The sequence below is a fragment of the Callospermophilus lateralis genome, chromosome 7, assembly GCF_048772815.1.
Source record: "Callospermophilus lateralis isolate mCalLat2 chromosome 7, mCalLat2.hap1, whole genome shotgun sequence".
Classification (NCBI taxonomy): domain Eukaryota; kingdom Metazoa; phylum Chordata; class Mammalia; order Rodentia; family Sciuridae; genus Callospermophilus; species Callospermophilus lateralis.
Window position 1 is genome coordinate 7,779,331 of NC_135311.1, and position 16,570 is coordinate 7,795,900.

A 16,570-nucleotide genomic window follows, 5' to 3' on the forward strand; every position below is an offset into this window, starting at 1 on the left:
CCAGCACGGACAGCAGCTGCACACAGGAAGACTAACGGCACTTTATTGGTCTCTGAAAATAGTGCTTTGGCCTTCAAGGCTAAGATAAAAAGCCAGAGAAGCTGTCTTCCCAGACTCAATACCAATAGACTTTCTTGTGTTTCCGGGTCTCCTGGATCCCCATTGCCTCCATCACTTCTTCCTCTAGTGTCTTCAGACGAGGCACATAAGTTCTTTCCATAGCATCTTCCACTGATGTGTCTTTGGGGCCATCTGTTGAGTCAAAGGAAAGGAGACGGGAGGTGGGAGGGTTGCCAAATCTAAACATCCTTTCCTCTCATTCCCACTGTCCCCATCCTCTCCCTGACCCCCATGCAGCCTCACCAATCCATGTTTCAGGGACAATGCCATCAGCTCTGGGAAATTCAGGTTTGGGGATAATTCTTCCTGATCTTGTGGAGACTCGTACTCGCTCTCCTGCCTCCGTAAATCTCCACTCAATCTCAGTGGGTTTCCTGGTGGAGAAAAAAAATGAGCATGACCTAGGAGCCAGGCTCCCAGCCATACCCCAACCCAAACATGAAGTCAATGTTGAAAACACAGACTGCCACCCTGTCTCTCTACTTCTCCTGGGACTACCCACAGGGACTATGGCTCGGTGACAGACCCCTCAACATCTAGAGCACCTAACCGACCATTCCCACTGGATAAATGGGGTGCCCATCCCTAGCTGTGGTCAACACCTTCATGGACTTGAGGGTGAGGAGTCCTTTAACTGGAGCCCACGTGCTTGCCTGTCCACAGGATCCACAAGTTTGACCTGGGAGTGGAGCAAAGGAGCTTCACTAGGGATCATGGTTCCCGGAGAATCCTTTGTCCTGCCAATGTAGCGGAAATGCTGTCCAAGAGAGAGGAGGCTGTGTCAGGAAGCAAGGGGGCGGGGGCTTGCCCACAGCTGCTCAGCACATTTGGCCCCAACTAAAAAATAAAAGGTGGGCTGGGGATGTGGCTCAAGCGGTAGTGCGCTCGCCTGGCATGCGTGAGGCCCGGGTTCGATCCTCAGCACCACATACAAACAAAGATGTTGTATCCACCAATAACTAAAAAATAAATATTAAAAAAAAGTCTCTCTCTCCCCTCTCTCACTCTCGCTTTAAAAAATAAATAAATAAATAAAAAATAAAAGGTTCAGTTTCACAACCATTCCCTCTGCCAGTCTCACCCTGGGCTGCTCTTAATGCAGAGGGACAGATGGGACAGACCTCCTAAGCGTCCCCTCCTCTGTACTCACCGTGTTCAGCCCCTCCAGGACTACCCAATTCCGCTGCCGGATGACTTGAACCACCTTGCCCTGCTTCCCCGCATCCTTGCCTTCCAGGATCTGCACCTGTGGGAAGACAGAGGCTCAGGGAGGGGGACCCTTGCCCAGGACTCCCCATCACTCTGTCCGCCTGAGGCTCTCACCATGTCCCCACAGAACAGATGCCAGTCTTCATCAGAGATGGGTTCCACAACCACAGGGCGCCGCCTGGTCCCCGGGGGGTTCTTCCTCTTGTCTGCCAGGGAACCTGGGCGGCTCATCCCATAGCGGTGGTGAGGGGGCAGAGTGACCTTGGATGCCAAGGCCAGCAATACAGAGAGACGCATAGCTAGGAGCTTTGAGAATTCTCCTCGCCAGTGAAGACTCAGAAACTTTGCTTGTTAGCTCTGGGATAGAGATAAAAGGGGACAAAGAAGCAAAGGGACATTTTTAAAACACTAACTCAACTGCTTGGTGGATCTCATCTCATTGAATTCTCACAAGCTGATACTATGATCTTCACTTTTCAAATAACAGAGAGATTAAATAAGTTGCCAGTGGCCACAAAGCTAAAGTGTGGGAAATCATTATTCAAACCCACATCTGACTTTGAATTAGGAAAAAAAAAAATTAACTGAGGCCAAAGACCCTTGTATCTAGCTCACTTCAAAATCCAGCAGATCCAAGTAGAGCTTGGCACATAGTAGGTACACAAGGGAATTATTAGTCAAATATATAAAACACAGGATAGGAAGAAAATAAGTAATGGAACAAATTACTGGCATAGGGCCCAAAGGCCGGCAGTTATAAAGTAATGAACAAAGAGGTAACAGAGAAAAACAGGAGCTAAAATGTCCCTATCTCACTTCCCAGGTCTATTCTCAGACAGGAAATAACTACTCCTCTCCAAGATGGCTTCTTTTCTAAGGGAAAGGACCCACAGTGGGGTTCCTACTGTACGCTCTGATGTACCATGCAAGCTAGTGGGGTCTAACCCTTAGGTTGTTAGGTCCCAAATTTCCCAATTAAGTATGTGTTACAAGCCTCCCAAGTTTGTACAGTGAACTAAATTAATGGGCTAATAAAAGAAATGGCAAAAATAATAGCAGCTAGCCAGGCATGGTTGTATGTGCTATAATCCCAGTAATTCCAGGAACAGAGGGTGGAGGATCCCAAGTTCAAGGACAGACTCAGCAATTTAGTAAGCTCTAAGCAACTCAGCAAAACCCATCTCAAAAAAAGTAAAAAGAGCTGAGCTTGTGGCTCAGTGGTAAAGCATCCCGAGTTCAATCCCCAACACCTAAACAAAAAAATAAAAATAAAAAAGGACTGGGGGTGGAGCTCAGTGGCAGAGTGCTTGCTTAGCACTCTAGGTTCAAGATCCTAGGTTCAATCCCCATACTGCATAAACAAATAAATAAAGCTATCTTTAGTTTACTGAACACTAGGTACCATGCTAGGTGCTTTGCTGAATCCTATCATTTAAATTCAAGGACAAGTGATAAAGAAGGTCTGTTAATCTTCTTTTGTGGAGAAGGATGAACCTACTTTCTAAATACTAATAAAATGCATTCTAATGGCATGAAGAACCCTGGACGATGGAGTCAGACCACTTGACTCCTTACTGTCATCTGGGTTCTACACTGTGCTCTGTTCTTTTGCTGTGTGACCCTAGACAACTTACCTTCTGAGTGTCAGTTTCACCATCCATAAAACTTTTCAGGGCTCTTGGTGTCATTTATGTTATTTTTAATATTTTAACAAAGCAAGGTGTAGGATCATGTGACTAGTATTATCCCTTTGGGGTAAATTAATCATATATATCATGCATATATGTATACATGTTATGTAATATATATTCTGGTGTGGGCATTAATATTTTTGGGAAGGAAATAAACTAAAGTCCTGGTTGTGGGGAAGAACTATATAAGAGGGCTGTCAATTTCCATTTTGTTCCTTTCCATAACATTTGCATTTTCTAAAAATTCAACTGGCTTAAATTAATAGTGAGAAAAAAATTTTTTTTCTTTATATATCTCAGTATGAGGGCTGGGGACGTAGCCCAGTGGTAGAGTGCTTGCCTAGCATATGTGGGGCCCTGGGTTCAATCCCCAGGACTGCAGAAAAATAAAAAGGTACATCTCAGTAAGAAAATCTTTAAAAAGGTCCAATATTATTATAAATTAATAGTGGTTGAATGTAAGGGCCCAAGTATTCCTACTCAGACTCAATAAATGATGACACACCAGTACTGTGTGACAAGCCTAATGCTGGGAATTTCAATATTCCTCATACTTGGTCTTCACATTGCCCAGAGAAAGACTGTCAGGTTCAAGTATGATAGGTCCCTTCTATAGACTAGGAAACCAAGGACCTGAGAGCCTGAACAGCTTGCCCTAGTTCATACAGCTTAATGGGAGCAGGGCCAATCATAAGACCCAAGTCACTTGCATGGAGGGCTGCACCGAGTTCCTTAACTCATTCTGTTCCATATTCCAGACGTGGAAAGCGAATAAACACTAAAATGTGGCCGGGCTCTGTGGCACACTGAGATCCAAAGCCAGCCTCAGCAAGGGAGAGGCACTGAGCAACTCAGTGAGACCCTGTGTCTAAATAAAATACAAAATAGGGCTGGGGATGCGGCTCAGTGGTGGAGTGTCCCTGAGTTCAATCTCCAGTACGCGCCCCCCCCCCCGAAAAAAAAAAGAAAAAGGAAAAAAAACAACTAAAATGTGCCATATGATATAATCACATAATATGTAGGAATAACATCAGGAAGAATATAACTATGCAATAATTATGTTAGCATAATATCCTATAAGCTCTAGATTGTAATTTCCAACCTATTTTAATACACCTGTGTCAACTTTGTTGAAACGTTCGCAGAACTGGAAACGTGCAACTTATGGATGAAGCCCAGTCAGTCATTCTAGTTCTGCGGCTCCGGGAGATGCCAGGAAGCCAGCCCAGCCCAGAGCGGCTAGCATGCCCCTCAGAACTTTCCCTTCGGTTCCTTCCACAGTCTAGAGAGGCTGGTGCCCCTTCCGCAGCGGAGCGTCCACTGCGTGCTCTGGATGCCCAGTGCACGCTCGTGGGGCTGACCGTTTGGTCGCCTCTCAGGTCACGGCTCCCCCGCCCCCCAGCCTCATCCACGGTGCGGACCCGGACCCTAGAAATCATCAGGCCCCAGCCCTCTTCGGCACCCGCCCGCTCCGAGCTTTCAGTGGCAAGAAACCTCGGGGGAGCGGGACTATGCCACAGCCAGGAAAAAGGAAAGCCCTTCCCGCACCTGCCTCCCGATGAGCCCAGGAATTGCAACCCTCTGGGCTAGACGGCGGTCACTTCCCTTTCCATTGCACTGCAGAGCCTCCGCGGGTCACCTCTGCACATGGGTGCTCAGCCCCGCTCGTTCCCGCCTCTCGGGCTTTTGGGAAATGGAGTCCCCGTGCAGAACGGAAGCCCAAAAAGGCCTCTCGGCTCCGCACAGGCTGGGAGCTGTAGTCCGTCGCGGCCAAGTAAGGCGGAACCGGAAGCTCGCCCGGGCTGGGCAGCTCAGAGAGCGTCAGAGCACCAGGGGGCATGCCGGGAGTTGAAGGCGGCGAGGGAGGGGGCGCGCCTGCGCGTGCTCTGTGTGGAGCCGCTGGGAATTGTAGTTTCTCCCGAGGATGGCTCCATTTTCTAGCTGGTTGTGGCTTCCTGTTCAAAGGATAACTTCGTTTCCCACCCCCCGCAAGCGAGACCAGTCATTTCTGTCCACACCCTTCTCTGCTGAAGCGGGTTAGGACAGATTCAAAAAGTGTCAGGTTTTTTTGGAGGAAGGAATGAGACAGGGGCCCTTCACTGCTAGCACCTGACCTGGACACAAAATGTCAGATAGGGTAGGAAACTCAAAAAGAGTCCACATAATTTGGGAAGTACTGGGAGGATTCCAGCTGTCAATCTCCTCTCCTATCCTCATATGACCAGTTAAGGGTAGCAGGCATCCCTAACGAAATTAAGAATCCAGACCAGATGTTGAACTGGACTAGACCCTTGTCAGGTGAAATGCTTTCTTTCTTTGGAGTTGGTGATCAGCAACAGGGCCTGGGAAGCTATCCACTCTAACTTGTCCTTCGTGTTAGGAACTTGCAGTGGACAAACTAGTCAGTGACAATAGCCCAAGGAGAGTGATCTTTGTTCTTGGATGTGCAGAACTGAGAAAGCATCTCCTGACTAGCTGATTAGGATCAAATGTGAGTCATTTGGCCACAAACCTCCCCCTAAGGGAAGGCACCCACCAGTCAGGATCACCCATCTCCTCTGTAAACTGCCCCAAACCAGCCTCCCAGCCAGATGGACTTTGCACAAGAGTCTTCCATTTTCTTGGCCAGATGGCTTCTCAAATACTTGCATTCCTTGCCTTAACCCCTTGTTTTTCAACTGGTCTGTCATGTGGCAAGTAGCCCAAGACCAGTAACCCTAGCATTAACAGAGGGAGAGGTTATCTTCGCCTATCTTTGGCCTGCCCTTGGGGTCAAAGTTATCTCTACAACCAGCTCAAAGCGCCCACTTCCATGACCATATTGGCTGTGGCTGATACTGCCGCCTTATTGTGTTTTTACATATAATATACTGTGTTTTATTATAGGACAGTCTTCAGGTGCAATACTGAATTTTTTTTTTTGTACTGGAGATTGAACTGTGGGGTGCTGTACCACTGAGCTACACCCCTAGCCCCCCACCTTTTTTTAATGAACTTTTTTAGAATTCTGGGTTCCTAATGGCTGGGTAATGTAGGAGGCGGACACCCCCTAAAAGTGATGTGAAAATCACGTGCATTCCCTTCCCCACTCCCCTTCTTCAGTTAACCAATACACCCCCAAAGAAATCAGTCCGTATTCCACTGTAGTAATCAACGGGTTTTATTTTCCTAAAACTGAAATCGTCTACGGTTCTCAGAGCTAAACTTCCAAAGCTACCGTCAGCAATTTTTCATGAGAGCCCAAGGGAGGGGGCAGAGAGAAGAGACAAGAGACGGAGAGGCAGAGACCACGCGTAGAGGCTGGGAAGGGCACTCCCCTGTCCTCTCAGTGGGTTACAAATCGGATCTGGCAGCAACACTGAGGGGACCAAGTCGGGGTATGTGGATGGAAGAGGACACCAGAAGAAACACCGAAGCCCCAGCAACAAAAAGAAAGTCGTCAAGCCCCAAACAGAAGGGGATCCACCCGTGCACCTCAGAAATGGGGGCAGTGGTGGGGAAGAAAGGGCCAGATGGGGTAGCACACAAAGGGTTGGGGGGATTAATTTTTTTTTTGTAATTTTCTTTTATTAAAAACATCTCCTAAAAAATGTGTCTTTTCCTTTATGTCTGGGTGACATATGTGACTGAAGGCTGGCCTTGAGCATTGTGGGGAGAGGGAACAGGGCAGCAAGGGGACTTCCCAGGGCATCCCATCTCTGACCCCCGAGATCTAAAGGGGAACAGATACTCAATACTCCCACCTAAATGGGTGAAGTCAGCCCTTCAGAGCCCATGTTCTTGGCTCAAACAACTTGGAAGCCCCAAAGTCTTCTGACAATCAGCTACAACCCCCAGAACTTCTGGGGTCAGAAAAAGAATGGGTGTTGTCAATCATCAAGAATTTCCGGGACCTCTCCCCTACAAGATGTCCCACTTTCTCTCAATCCAGGCAGCTGGGAAAATGCGTGCGGGAGCAGGGGACAGGAGCTCAAGAGATGTCCACCTTCATGGGATTGCCCCTTCCAGGCCCGTGGTGGAGGGGGGCCCACCTCGATGTTCACACTCCTCCTCTTCCACTCCCACCCCTGATCTTAACCCAGAGGTCCAAAATGCCTAGGGGACAGGACAGGAGTGTCAGGTGGAAAAAGGGGCCCAGGCCCCAGTAGAAGCTCTGGGAAACAGCTCCAAGCAGGAAGGGACACAATGGCCTTATTTCATCCTAGGGAGCAGAAGACATGGCCCTGCCTCAAGATAGTGGGGGTACCTGGAGGTGAGGGCCAGGTCAACCTCTGGGGGCTGGACTTAAAGTGGGGACAGTGAATGGAGAAGGAGAATGGGTTGGGTGGGAAAAGGGTTCCCAGTTTGCAGGCCATGGCCAGTTTCCCCAGTAGCACCCAGACAGCAGCAGGAACGGGGCAGGGGCTCCTCTTGAAACATTGGTGGCTACAGGCTGCGGGGGAGGGTTGGAGGGGAGAAGGGTTAATGGTGTGGCCTCTGCCTGGCCTCGCCCCAGCCAGTGCGGGTCTCCTGGGAGAACCCAGCCCGCCTGCCTCCCGGGTGGGAGGCTGACCACTGCAGGCCCTTCTCCTTCTCTGCAGGTGGCCGGGCCCTCCCAGTCCAGGGGCCAAAGGGCTCACTCACCTCTCATGATCTCTGGCGCCCGGGGCCTCTGCATCTACCTTGGCAGTTTCTTCCTCCTCCTCTTCCTCCTCCTCCTCCTCCTCCTCCTCTTCCTCTGGAGGCCCCCGGCCAGAGCCAGGCTCAGAGGGGGTGCTATTCTTCTCCACCTCCCCAGGGAGGGGCCTCTCGCTCTCCAAGGCAGCTGCCTCCTTCTCCTCCCCTTCGGGTTCTTCGGCCTCCTTGGGACGTTTAGGGGAGTCCTAGGCAGGATGGGCAGAGAGGAGGGCTGACACTGGAGAGAGGCCACCAGCTACGCACCTGTGTCCCCTCCTCTCCTCCTCAGGGGCTCCTTCCTGGGCTGCCACCCACAGTCCCGTATCCCGTCTTCTCAGCTAGGGGCTGGATGTCCCTCTCAGCCTGGGGACTCCTGAGGCAGGGTCCTGATGCTGTGGGGGTGCCCCCTGAGCATGCTCCAGGGATCCTGGGGCCCAGTTACCTCCAGCAAGTCCCCTGCTCTCCTCTTCAGCGCCCCCTTCTCGTTCTTCTCCTTGGTCGGCTCGTCGATGACCAGCTTGCCCTCCTCGTCACTGCTGCCCTCCGCGTTCCCCTTCTTGTCGCCATCGCCCTCTGCGGCCTCGGGTTCGGGCTCCGGCTCTTCCGAGCAGCTCTTTTTCTGCGGCAGAGACAGCAGAGGCTGCTGAGTGGCACCAGCAGCGGCCAGGCCGGGCCCCTTCCCCAGACCACCCCCTCAGCCACTCACTCCTTCCTTCTCCCACCTCACCCCCACCCCCACCCAGGTGCCCAGTCTCACAAGTGATTTGAGACCCACCTCTGTCGGATTAGCCCCGGGGTAAACCCACTGGCCGGGCAGGCAGGGCTCTGTGCAGGAGGGGGGAGGGCTGGAGCAGGAGGCAAAACCTCGGGTCAACTTCTCCCATAGGGAGCTGGGACCCTTTCCCCGCCAACCCCCGCCCCCCACCCTCCCGCCTTGTCCTGCCCGGCTCACGAGCACCTCCTCCTGGAAGCCTTCGTGGAAAGAGTAAGGCCATGTCCTGTCCTCACGCTGGGCCCAACCAAAGGCCTGTCCCCACTTACCGCTTCATCCTGTTCTTGACACACCCACCCCCCACTAGGTGGCTGTCAGATAGTGATCCAGATCACCAGCACGACACCCCAAGACCCCAAACCCTGAGGAAGCCCCACCCACCACCCCATGAGCGCCTACACCAAGTCCTGGTGTTCTGAGGACCACCTGCGGCTGGCTCCCGGGGACCGCAGCCACACCTCTTTCCAGGGTCTTTGGGGCAGATAGCAGCTCACCTGGTAGCCAGAAGCCTTGACAGTAGGGTTGTTCTCGATCTCCCACAGCCCCTCGCTGAACCCTTTCCTCTTGTTGGGCTTGCCAAACTTCTCCTTGGACTCCTCGTAAGGGAAGAGGTCTTTGGGGCCCAGGAATGCCCTGGTAAGAGATGGGAGACTGTGCTCTCGAGCCCCTCGCTGCCCCTGAGCTGCAACAGCCCGGTGCAGAGGGGGCACTGTCGCCACCTCTCTCTCTCCCCAAAGTGGCCCCCCCCCGTGGTATCTCCCCCCACACCCAGCTGACCCCTCACTCACGTCTCGTGGGTCCCGAAAAAAAAGACTTGGTATTTGTTGGCGGTTGATTTCACTGCGGCCTCGGGCATCTCATCAATCTGGGGTGAGATGAGGGAGGTGAGTGAGACCTGGAGTCCCCAGGTCTTAAGTCTGAGCTGGCAGGGGAACTGACCTCTCAGGCATGGTCACTGGTGGAAGGCCAGACAGAGTGGGAACCCCGACGATCACCAAGGAGCTTTGCGAACCGTTTTTTAGAAATGGAACTTGGTTCAAATCAAGCCAGACATGAAAGTTTAACGGAAACCCAGGGTTCCTCCTTCGCCTCCAAAACCAGACAGCACCTGTTGCCCAACATGTCCAGGTCCCTACCTCAAAGCTCCACAGCTCTGCCACCCATCCTGGTCCAGTCATTGACATCTCTTGTGCCTGGACTAAAACCACAGCCTCAACCTCCTCTCTCAGATTCCTTTTTTGCCCTGCTACAATCTTCAAAATGCTGACCTACACATCTCATCCCCTTTCAGTAGGGTCTCGTATGGCCAGGGCCACCTGTTCCACCTCTTCTTCACAACTGCAGGTCTGATCTCAGCTGTGGCACCCATAGTTGTTGACCTTGGGCAACTTACTGAACCTTTCTGTCTCAGTTTCTTCAACCATCAATGGAGACGGTCACCCATATTTAAGCCACAGGACTGTGGGGGTTCAATGACCACAGCCTGGCATGACAGGCCAGATGAGTGTTTGTGACCAACCCCTCAAGATGCTGCCCCTCCTGTTCTGTGGACACAGTCCTTTCAGCACTAGCTCCTGATCTGCCTTCCAACCTCAGTTCCACCATCACTTCCTCCAAAATGCTTCCCCATCCCGACCCAGTCAGCTCCCAGTATCTCTCCCCAGCACCTCTCCTTCACAAATCCAGATTTACACTGACTCAACATTACCCGATTATCTACGTGGACTATACCCACCCACCCACCCCCAAGGTCAGAGGCCATGCCTGCTTTTACCCCCAGCACATAGTTAGGTGCACCAAAATTCCTGAATGAATCTGTACAGATAAAAACAGACTGCTCTGGCTGGAGTGCAGGGGCGAGGTGAGAGCTTCCATTCCCAGCTCTAGCAGCAGTCCCAAAGTCTTCTGGGGAACACTTTGAACCACCAAAGTAGTCAAACCCTTTATTTTACAGATGAGGAAACTGAGCCGGAAAAAAAATGATCTACCCCAAATAAGAGGGCAAGTTAATAAGGCCTGGATATCACACCTGTACCTCCTGACTTGATCCCCTGCTGCTCTACCTGTCCTGGCCCTTGAGGGGCACTACAGGAGGTGCAGAGGTCTGAGGTCAGGGAAATGGGAGAAGCAGTGTCCTAACCAGCCTCCCAGAGCAGGGCATGGAAGCTCCAGCCAAGCTGAGCTGGGGGCTGTGGGGACTACAACTCCCAGCAACACTTGCAACAGCCCCAGCAGCCTGGCTTCCCGCCGGACAGAGGCCAGGTGGCCATGTTGACTGGGGCCCCAGGCGCAGACAGGAGGGAGACAGACAGGCGAAGGCAGTGATTAGCACGCAGAGACGGGGACAGAAGGCCTGGCGGGGGATCTGGGGAGACGAGGCGGCTGGGAGTGAGCGAGACACACCCAGGAGTTGGGATGGGGCCCTCGCTTGAATCTGAGGGGCGTCTTGCCCCAGACTTGGGCAGTCTTCAGGCTCCTGGCACCTCCCCCCTTGCCCCGTGGCCTCTGGGGACAGAGGTCCAGCCCCTCCCCCCAGGAAGGCCCAGCACAAACTGGGCCCTCCCAACGACCAGGAGACGCTGGGGTGTGAGAGCAGGGGGTGGAAAGGCACGCAGTTCCCCCCACAAACACGATCCCCATCGCCATGACAACCCAACCCCGCCCCCGGGGCCACTCAGCAACCAGGAATGTGACCGCCCCTCCCCCCAGGCCCTCTATCCGGATTGGGGAGGAGGGGACACTAACACACACCCCACCCCCAAGCCTGGAGTCTGGCACCTGGGTCCCGGCGGTGCCTGAAACCACAGTTAGGGCTGGAGGTCCGGGTGGGGGGGACTTGCCCTCTAGAAGACAGACCTGTAGAGGGGGCGGGGGCGGGATAGGACACCTGGCTCCGGTTACCAGCAGGCTCCCCACCCTCCACTCAGAGGGGGGAGCAAAAAACAAAATGACGGCCTCCAGGGCTTCAAGATCCCAGGAGACAGGGATAGGCCAATAATAGCAAAGGCCGGTTGGTCCCCGGGCCTCTGGGGAGGATCAGTGCGACGCCGGCGGGGTGGGGGTCTAAGGCTGGGAGTGCAGCGGGGAACTTTGATCGCTGCTGCGTCGTGTCCACACCTGGGCCAGGGCACCGGCGCTCACGGTAAACGTGCTCAAAAGAGAAACTGAGGGGCTGGGGCTGTAGCTCGGTGGTAGAGCCTCGCCCAGCACGTGAGCGGCCCTGGGTTCCATCCTCAGCACCACATAAAAATAAAGATATTGTGTCCATCTAAACAACAAAAAAGATGAGAGAGAGAGAGAGAGAGAACAGCCTCAGGAAGAAGGGACAGGTGGGGGAGGGTCAGACGTGAGAATCCAGGAGAACCCACTGCAAAGCACCTGGCCACCAAAGCTTCCTATGGAAAGCAAACTCAGATAACTGAACACGAGCAGTGTGACAGGGGACCCAGGAGGCCACCAGCTGCCCAGCCCCAAGGGTGGGGAGAAAGAAAAGAACGGATGGAATTAAAAATAGAATGAGACACACCAGATACACCCTCCCTGCTGACTTGCAGCTACATAAAGGATAGATCTGAGAAAGAGGGCAAAGGACCAGGCCTGGGCAAGATGGGCATCTCCCCCCTTGAATGTAGGCACTGGGGGGAAGGGCCACTAGAGGATGGAATGCAATGATTCCTTCTGTCAGGGTACCTCCCTCTCTCGAGCTACAAAGGAAGCGTTTTCTTATATTTGGAAGCCAAGGGCAGTTCTTCCTAGACATAGAGAGGATAGGAGGTCTTGGGGGAGCCCCGTACCCCAATAAGTCTGTTTTCCAGGTGGAGCCTTCACATCCAGGCTGTGACTCAGAACCTGTGAGTCAAGGATAAGTGGGCCAGGGTGGGGCCAGATGTGGAGACCCCACTGTACCCCCTCCACCAGACAACAGAGAAGGGGGCTCTGCAACCTCTGGCCTCCTCTAGGGATCCTGGGGAGTTAGTTCTCAGGCCCCAGCCCTTCCACTCCCAGCCCCACCTCCTTGGCACTGCCCCACCTCATCATCCAGGCCTGAGAGCCTGCAACACCATTCTGCCAAGCCCTCGAGGCCCACAGAGGGATCTGCAATGTTCAAGTGAGGAATGGGGGAGGGATGCACATGCCCCCCCACCCCCAGCCTCAGACCAAAGGCAGGCTCAGGGTCACCTACCCAATACAGAGGGAAGGCCAACCACACTCTGGCTACCAGCCAGGTTCTGACCACCACACCCAGGACCAGGGCCGACCTGACCCAGGAACCAGAAAATCAGGGGTGGGGAGTGGAAAGGCAGTTCAGACAGTTGGGGCCAGGAAGTGTGGCAAGCCCAAGGGCAGAGAATGGGGGGGGGGAGGCAGACAGAGGGAAGATGGGGGGCGGGGAGAGGTCCTAGGGGCTGCTCAGGACTGTTTTCTGGGATTTTGAAACAGGAAGCAAAGAGAGGAGGAAGGAGCCTTGGGGGGAAATCCCTGAGTGTTAGAGGTTAACTGTTAAGTGCCTGGAGATCCCTCAGGAGGCTGGGCAGGAAGAAGAGGGAAAGGAAAAGGTTAAGATGGAGTCACCCCATCCTTCAAGGCAGGTCCTGCTACCATGTGGCCCTTCTAGCCTCTCCCAGAAGCACCCATTCTCCTCACAGCAGGGACTGAGGAAGGCAAGGTCCGCGCTGAGGATTCTGGCTGCCCACCCCAGCAGCTGGGGTGCATGGAGGTTCCCCCCATCTCTCTCAGAACAACGGGGTCCCTCAGGCTCTGCCACCATGAGCAACTGAGACAGGACCCAAGGGATGGTGAGGAGACCCAGCCTGGTGTCTCTCTTTAAAGCTTTGTTCTTGGGGCTGGGGTTTGGCTCAGTGGTAGAGCAACTTGCCTGGCACGTGGGAGGCGCTGGGTTTGATCCTCAGCACCACATGAAACAAATAAATAAAGATATCGTGTTCATCTACAACTTAAAAAAATAAATATACAAAAATCTTAAAAACTCTGTTCTTTTAGGGATCAAGGGAGACATATCTGGGAGGTAACAGCCTGAGGTGTACCCCTCCCCCATTGAAACACTCAATAGCCAAAGCCATGCAGTGTTAGGCCTTATCTCTTTGAGATCCAGCCCCACCTCCAGATCCCAACTTTATCTAAAAAGGTCCAGGTCTCTGACCAGCGAGCAGCAGGAGAGCTCGCCTAGCATGCTTGAAGCCCTGGATTCAAAAAACAGGTGTGTGTGTGTGAGGGGGGATATAATCAAAAAGTCCGGGCCTAGAGCTGGGGTTATAGCTCAGAGGTAAGGTGCTTGCCTAGCATGAATGAGGCCCTGGGTTCAATTCTCAGAATCACATAAAAACAAATATATAAAATAAATGTTAAATCTTAAAAAAAAAAAAAAAAAAAAAAGGTCCAGGCCTCAATGGAGGAAGACTCTGCCTCCCCTATCCTAACCTGGCAGCGGCAGGGTGAGATGAAATGGATGGGTATCCCCAGTCCCAGACACTGCCCTCACTCCAAAGGACACCAGAAACCTAAGTCTTCCTCACAGGGGTCACTGTGAGTCCCCTAAAGTGCTCCTACCCTTTTTCTTTCTTATCTGACCTAGTAAGGGTTCCCTGTAACCCACATTCTAGCTACTACCTCCTCCCCAGCCTCTGGACTTTGTCTCACCCCCAGGACGGGATCTGGGTTCAGTTCTTGCCCTGCCCACCAGGGCCTTGGCACCAGGGCCAAGAAGGCAGTTGGATCAAAGGGTGCTGGGTAAAGTACACGAGTGTTCACAGGCCACACACGTTTGCACACACACTCCTGCCTATGGCTGCTTCCTCACAATGCCCCCCTGCCTCAGCCCATTAGGAAGCCCTGGAAAATGGGAGGGCCCCACTTTTCTTGGCACTTAACATTCCCGTTCCAGGTCAGGCCTTAGTTGATCCAACTGCAAGTCTCAGGGAACAAGGGGCGCAAGGAACGTAGGCTTAGACAGACTCCACAAGAGAGGGTACAGAATAAAGAGGGGTCTGGGTTTTTTCAGTGACCAAGTTGGCCTGACACCCTGAAAGAACAGGACTCAGATAAGCCTGGGGCAACACCCCAGGCTCAGAGCAGTTTGGGCCAAATGAACAGAGAGCTGCAACTCTGAGACAAGGAATCCCAAGCCACAAAATAGTCCTGTACTCTGCCCTCTCCCTCCACCAATTTCTGCCCTTGGATTTCACTCTACCAGAGTCCTCCCCTGTAGGGGGCTGAGTCATGCCCTTGCCGGATGCCAAAGGCCCCTCCACACTAACTCTAAAATAAGTTGCTGGGCCACTACTCCCATGCCACCCCCACTCTCCTTCAGCATCTGGCAACTTTCCACCCTCCATACTTAACCTCCATACTTAACCTATCTCAGTCCCTAGGGGAAAGGTGATAAACACCAAATGCTTGGCTTTGGGGCCCCACCCTCCCACCTGGCCAGGTGCTGGAAGGGGGGAGGCCCTTCTGTTGGCGGGCTCAATCAACCACATGGCGGAGACCAGACGATTCTGGCGGGAGATGCTCCTACGAGAAGGGGGTGCAACTCAGGCACCCCCTACCACCCACTAAGGCAGACTGAAACGGACTTCCCAACCCACATGGGGCCGTGACGCTTCAGACCCAAATTTGAGTTGGTGGAACATGGAGGAATACTTTTGTACAGCTGAGAGCTGACGGGTTCGGGCGGAAAGATTCCGAGCCAGAAGGCTAGATCCCTTCTTCCGCCACCCCCCACCATTCTTGGACCCTCCTAACTTCAGACCTCTTAGAGACAGATGCCCCAAGCCAAAGTTTTCTAGAAGTGAACTCCGCCTCCATCTAGCCCTCTCTGGGCTGGGACCCTCCGTAACAGTTTCCCCAAGAAGAGGAGTTTGAACTGGGGGCGACAGTCGATGGAGAAAGTGGGGATCACGAGGGGAGTTCCAAAAGGGGGTAGCGGCGGCGCTGGGGGGCGCGGTGGGAGGAGCTCCACCACCACCGGCCCGAACGCAGACTGCGCGCCCGGAGCCTCGGCGACTATGGGGGCTGGGGGCGGAACTGAGCACGCGGAGACGGGGCCGGGAAGTGACCGGCGCCCTGGAGCCCCACGCCGCGCACACGCCTCCACGCGCCGACGCCGTACCCTCCGGGTGTCGGACCCCCGCCCGCCCCACCATTATATAACCCCCGGGTGGGCTCGAAGGCGGCTGCAAGAGTCTGGGACCCAGATGCCCCTGCCCCCTCCGCCCGCTCCACGCGGAGCGCTCGTGCCCTCCCCGTATTATGCAACCCCAGCCCGCAGGGGATCGGGGGCGACGGGCCGCGCTGCTCACCCGGGCTGGCCAGTGTGGGTAGCCCTTCATCTTGGCGAACACCAGGTCCCCGCATTTGTACTCCTTCTGCCGGTTGGATCGCGACATGGCGGGGCTCCGGGCACCCCGGGCTCCGCGCCGGGCCGGGAAGCGCGAGCCCAAGTTTGCGCGTGCGGCGGTGGCGGCGCCGCTCCGCTCCGGCCCTCGCGCGGCCCCCGCCTCGATGGTGGCCCCCGGCCCGAGCTCCGGCGCGGCCACGGCGTCTCCGCCCGCGCGCCGCACGGACGGGGCGGGCGCGGATCGGGGCAACGCTTCGGCGCGGTGGGTGCGCGCTCGTGCAGTTGTTTGTGTTTGAAATTCAATTGCTCCCTCCTCTGCGCGAGGCCTCTTCCTCCACCCCCCGCCCGGTCCCACTCCTCCTCCTCCTCCTCCCTCCTCCCTCCTCCGGGCCCACTCCTCCTCCCCGCTTCGCGCTCCCTCCCGCGGTGGTTTGATGCGCGCAGCTGCTTGACGCCCAGTGCCTGCCACAGCCCGGCGCCCAACCTGGAGCCGCCTGGCGGCGCGTGGCGACACAGGCCTGAGGAGCTGATCGCCGAGCGCGCCGAGCGGGCTTTGTGTGCCTGCTGTCGGTGGGTGCCTGCCCGCCCCGGAGGAGCTGGCGCCGGGCTGGACGGAGCGGCCCTCGCCCCTCCCCCGGCTCCGCGGGGTGCTCACTACCCCGGCCCCGGCGCGGCCGAGTTGGACGTCTAGTCGCAGCGTCACCCTGCCCTCTGCTCCATCCCAATCCACTAATATTTGCTTGGCACCCGCGGTTCTTGGCAGTG

General features: G+C 54.5%; 2 protein-coding genes across 2 annotated transcripts; both read right to left on the reverse strand.

Moving 5' to 3' along the window:
- Positions 1-25: 25 nt before the first annotated feature.
- Mrpl24 (mitochondrial ribosomal protein L24) lies at positions 26-4,737 on the reverse strand. The gene is made up of 6 exons (XM_076862256.1): positions 4,569-4,737; positions 1,444-1,686; positions 1,271-1,366; positions 774-877; positions 364-494; positions 26-252 (listed from the first exon to the last, which is right to left on the reverse strand). The coding sequence occupies exons 2-6, from the start codon at positions 1,624-1,626 to the stop codon at positions 116-118; spliced, it is 651 nt and encodes a 216-aa protein (XP_076718371.1). The 5' UTR covers positions 1,627-1,686; positions 4,569-4,737; the 3' UTR covers positions 26-115.
- Positions 4,738-6,164: 1,427 nt separating this feature from the next.
- Positions 6,165-16,150, reverse strand: Hdgf (heparin binding growth factor). The gene is made up of 6 exons (XM_076862257.1): positions 15,768-16,150; positions 9,237-9,313; positions 8,943-9,081; positions 8,119-8,295; positions 7,644-7,882; positions 6,165-7,452 (listed from the first exon to the last, which is right to left on the reverse strand). The coding sequence occupies exons 1-6, from the start codon at positions 15,852-15,854 to the stop codon at positions 7,446-7,448; spliced, it is 726 nt and encodes a 241-aa protein (XP_076718372.1). The 5' UTR covers positions 15,855-16,150; the 3' UTR covers positions 6,165-7,445.
- Between the last annotated feature and the right edge of the window lie 420 nt (positions 16,151-16,570).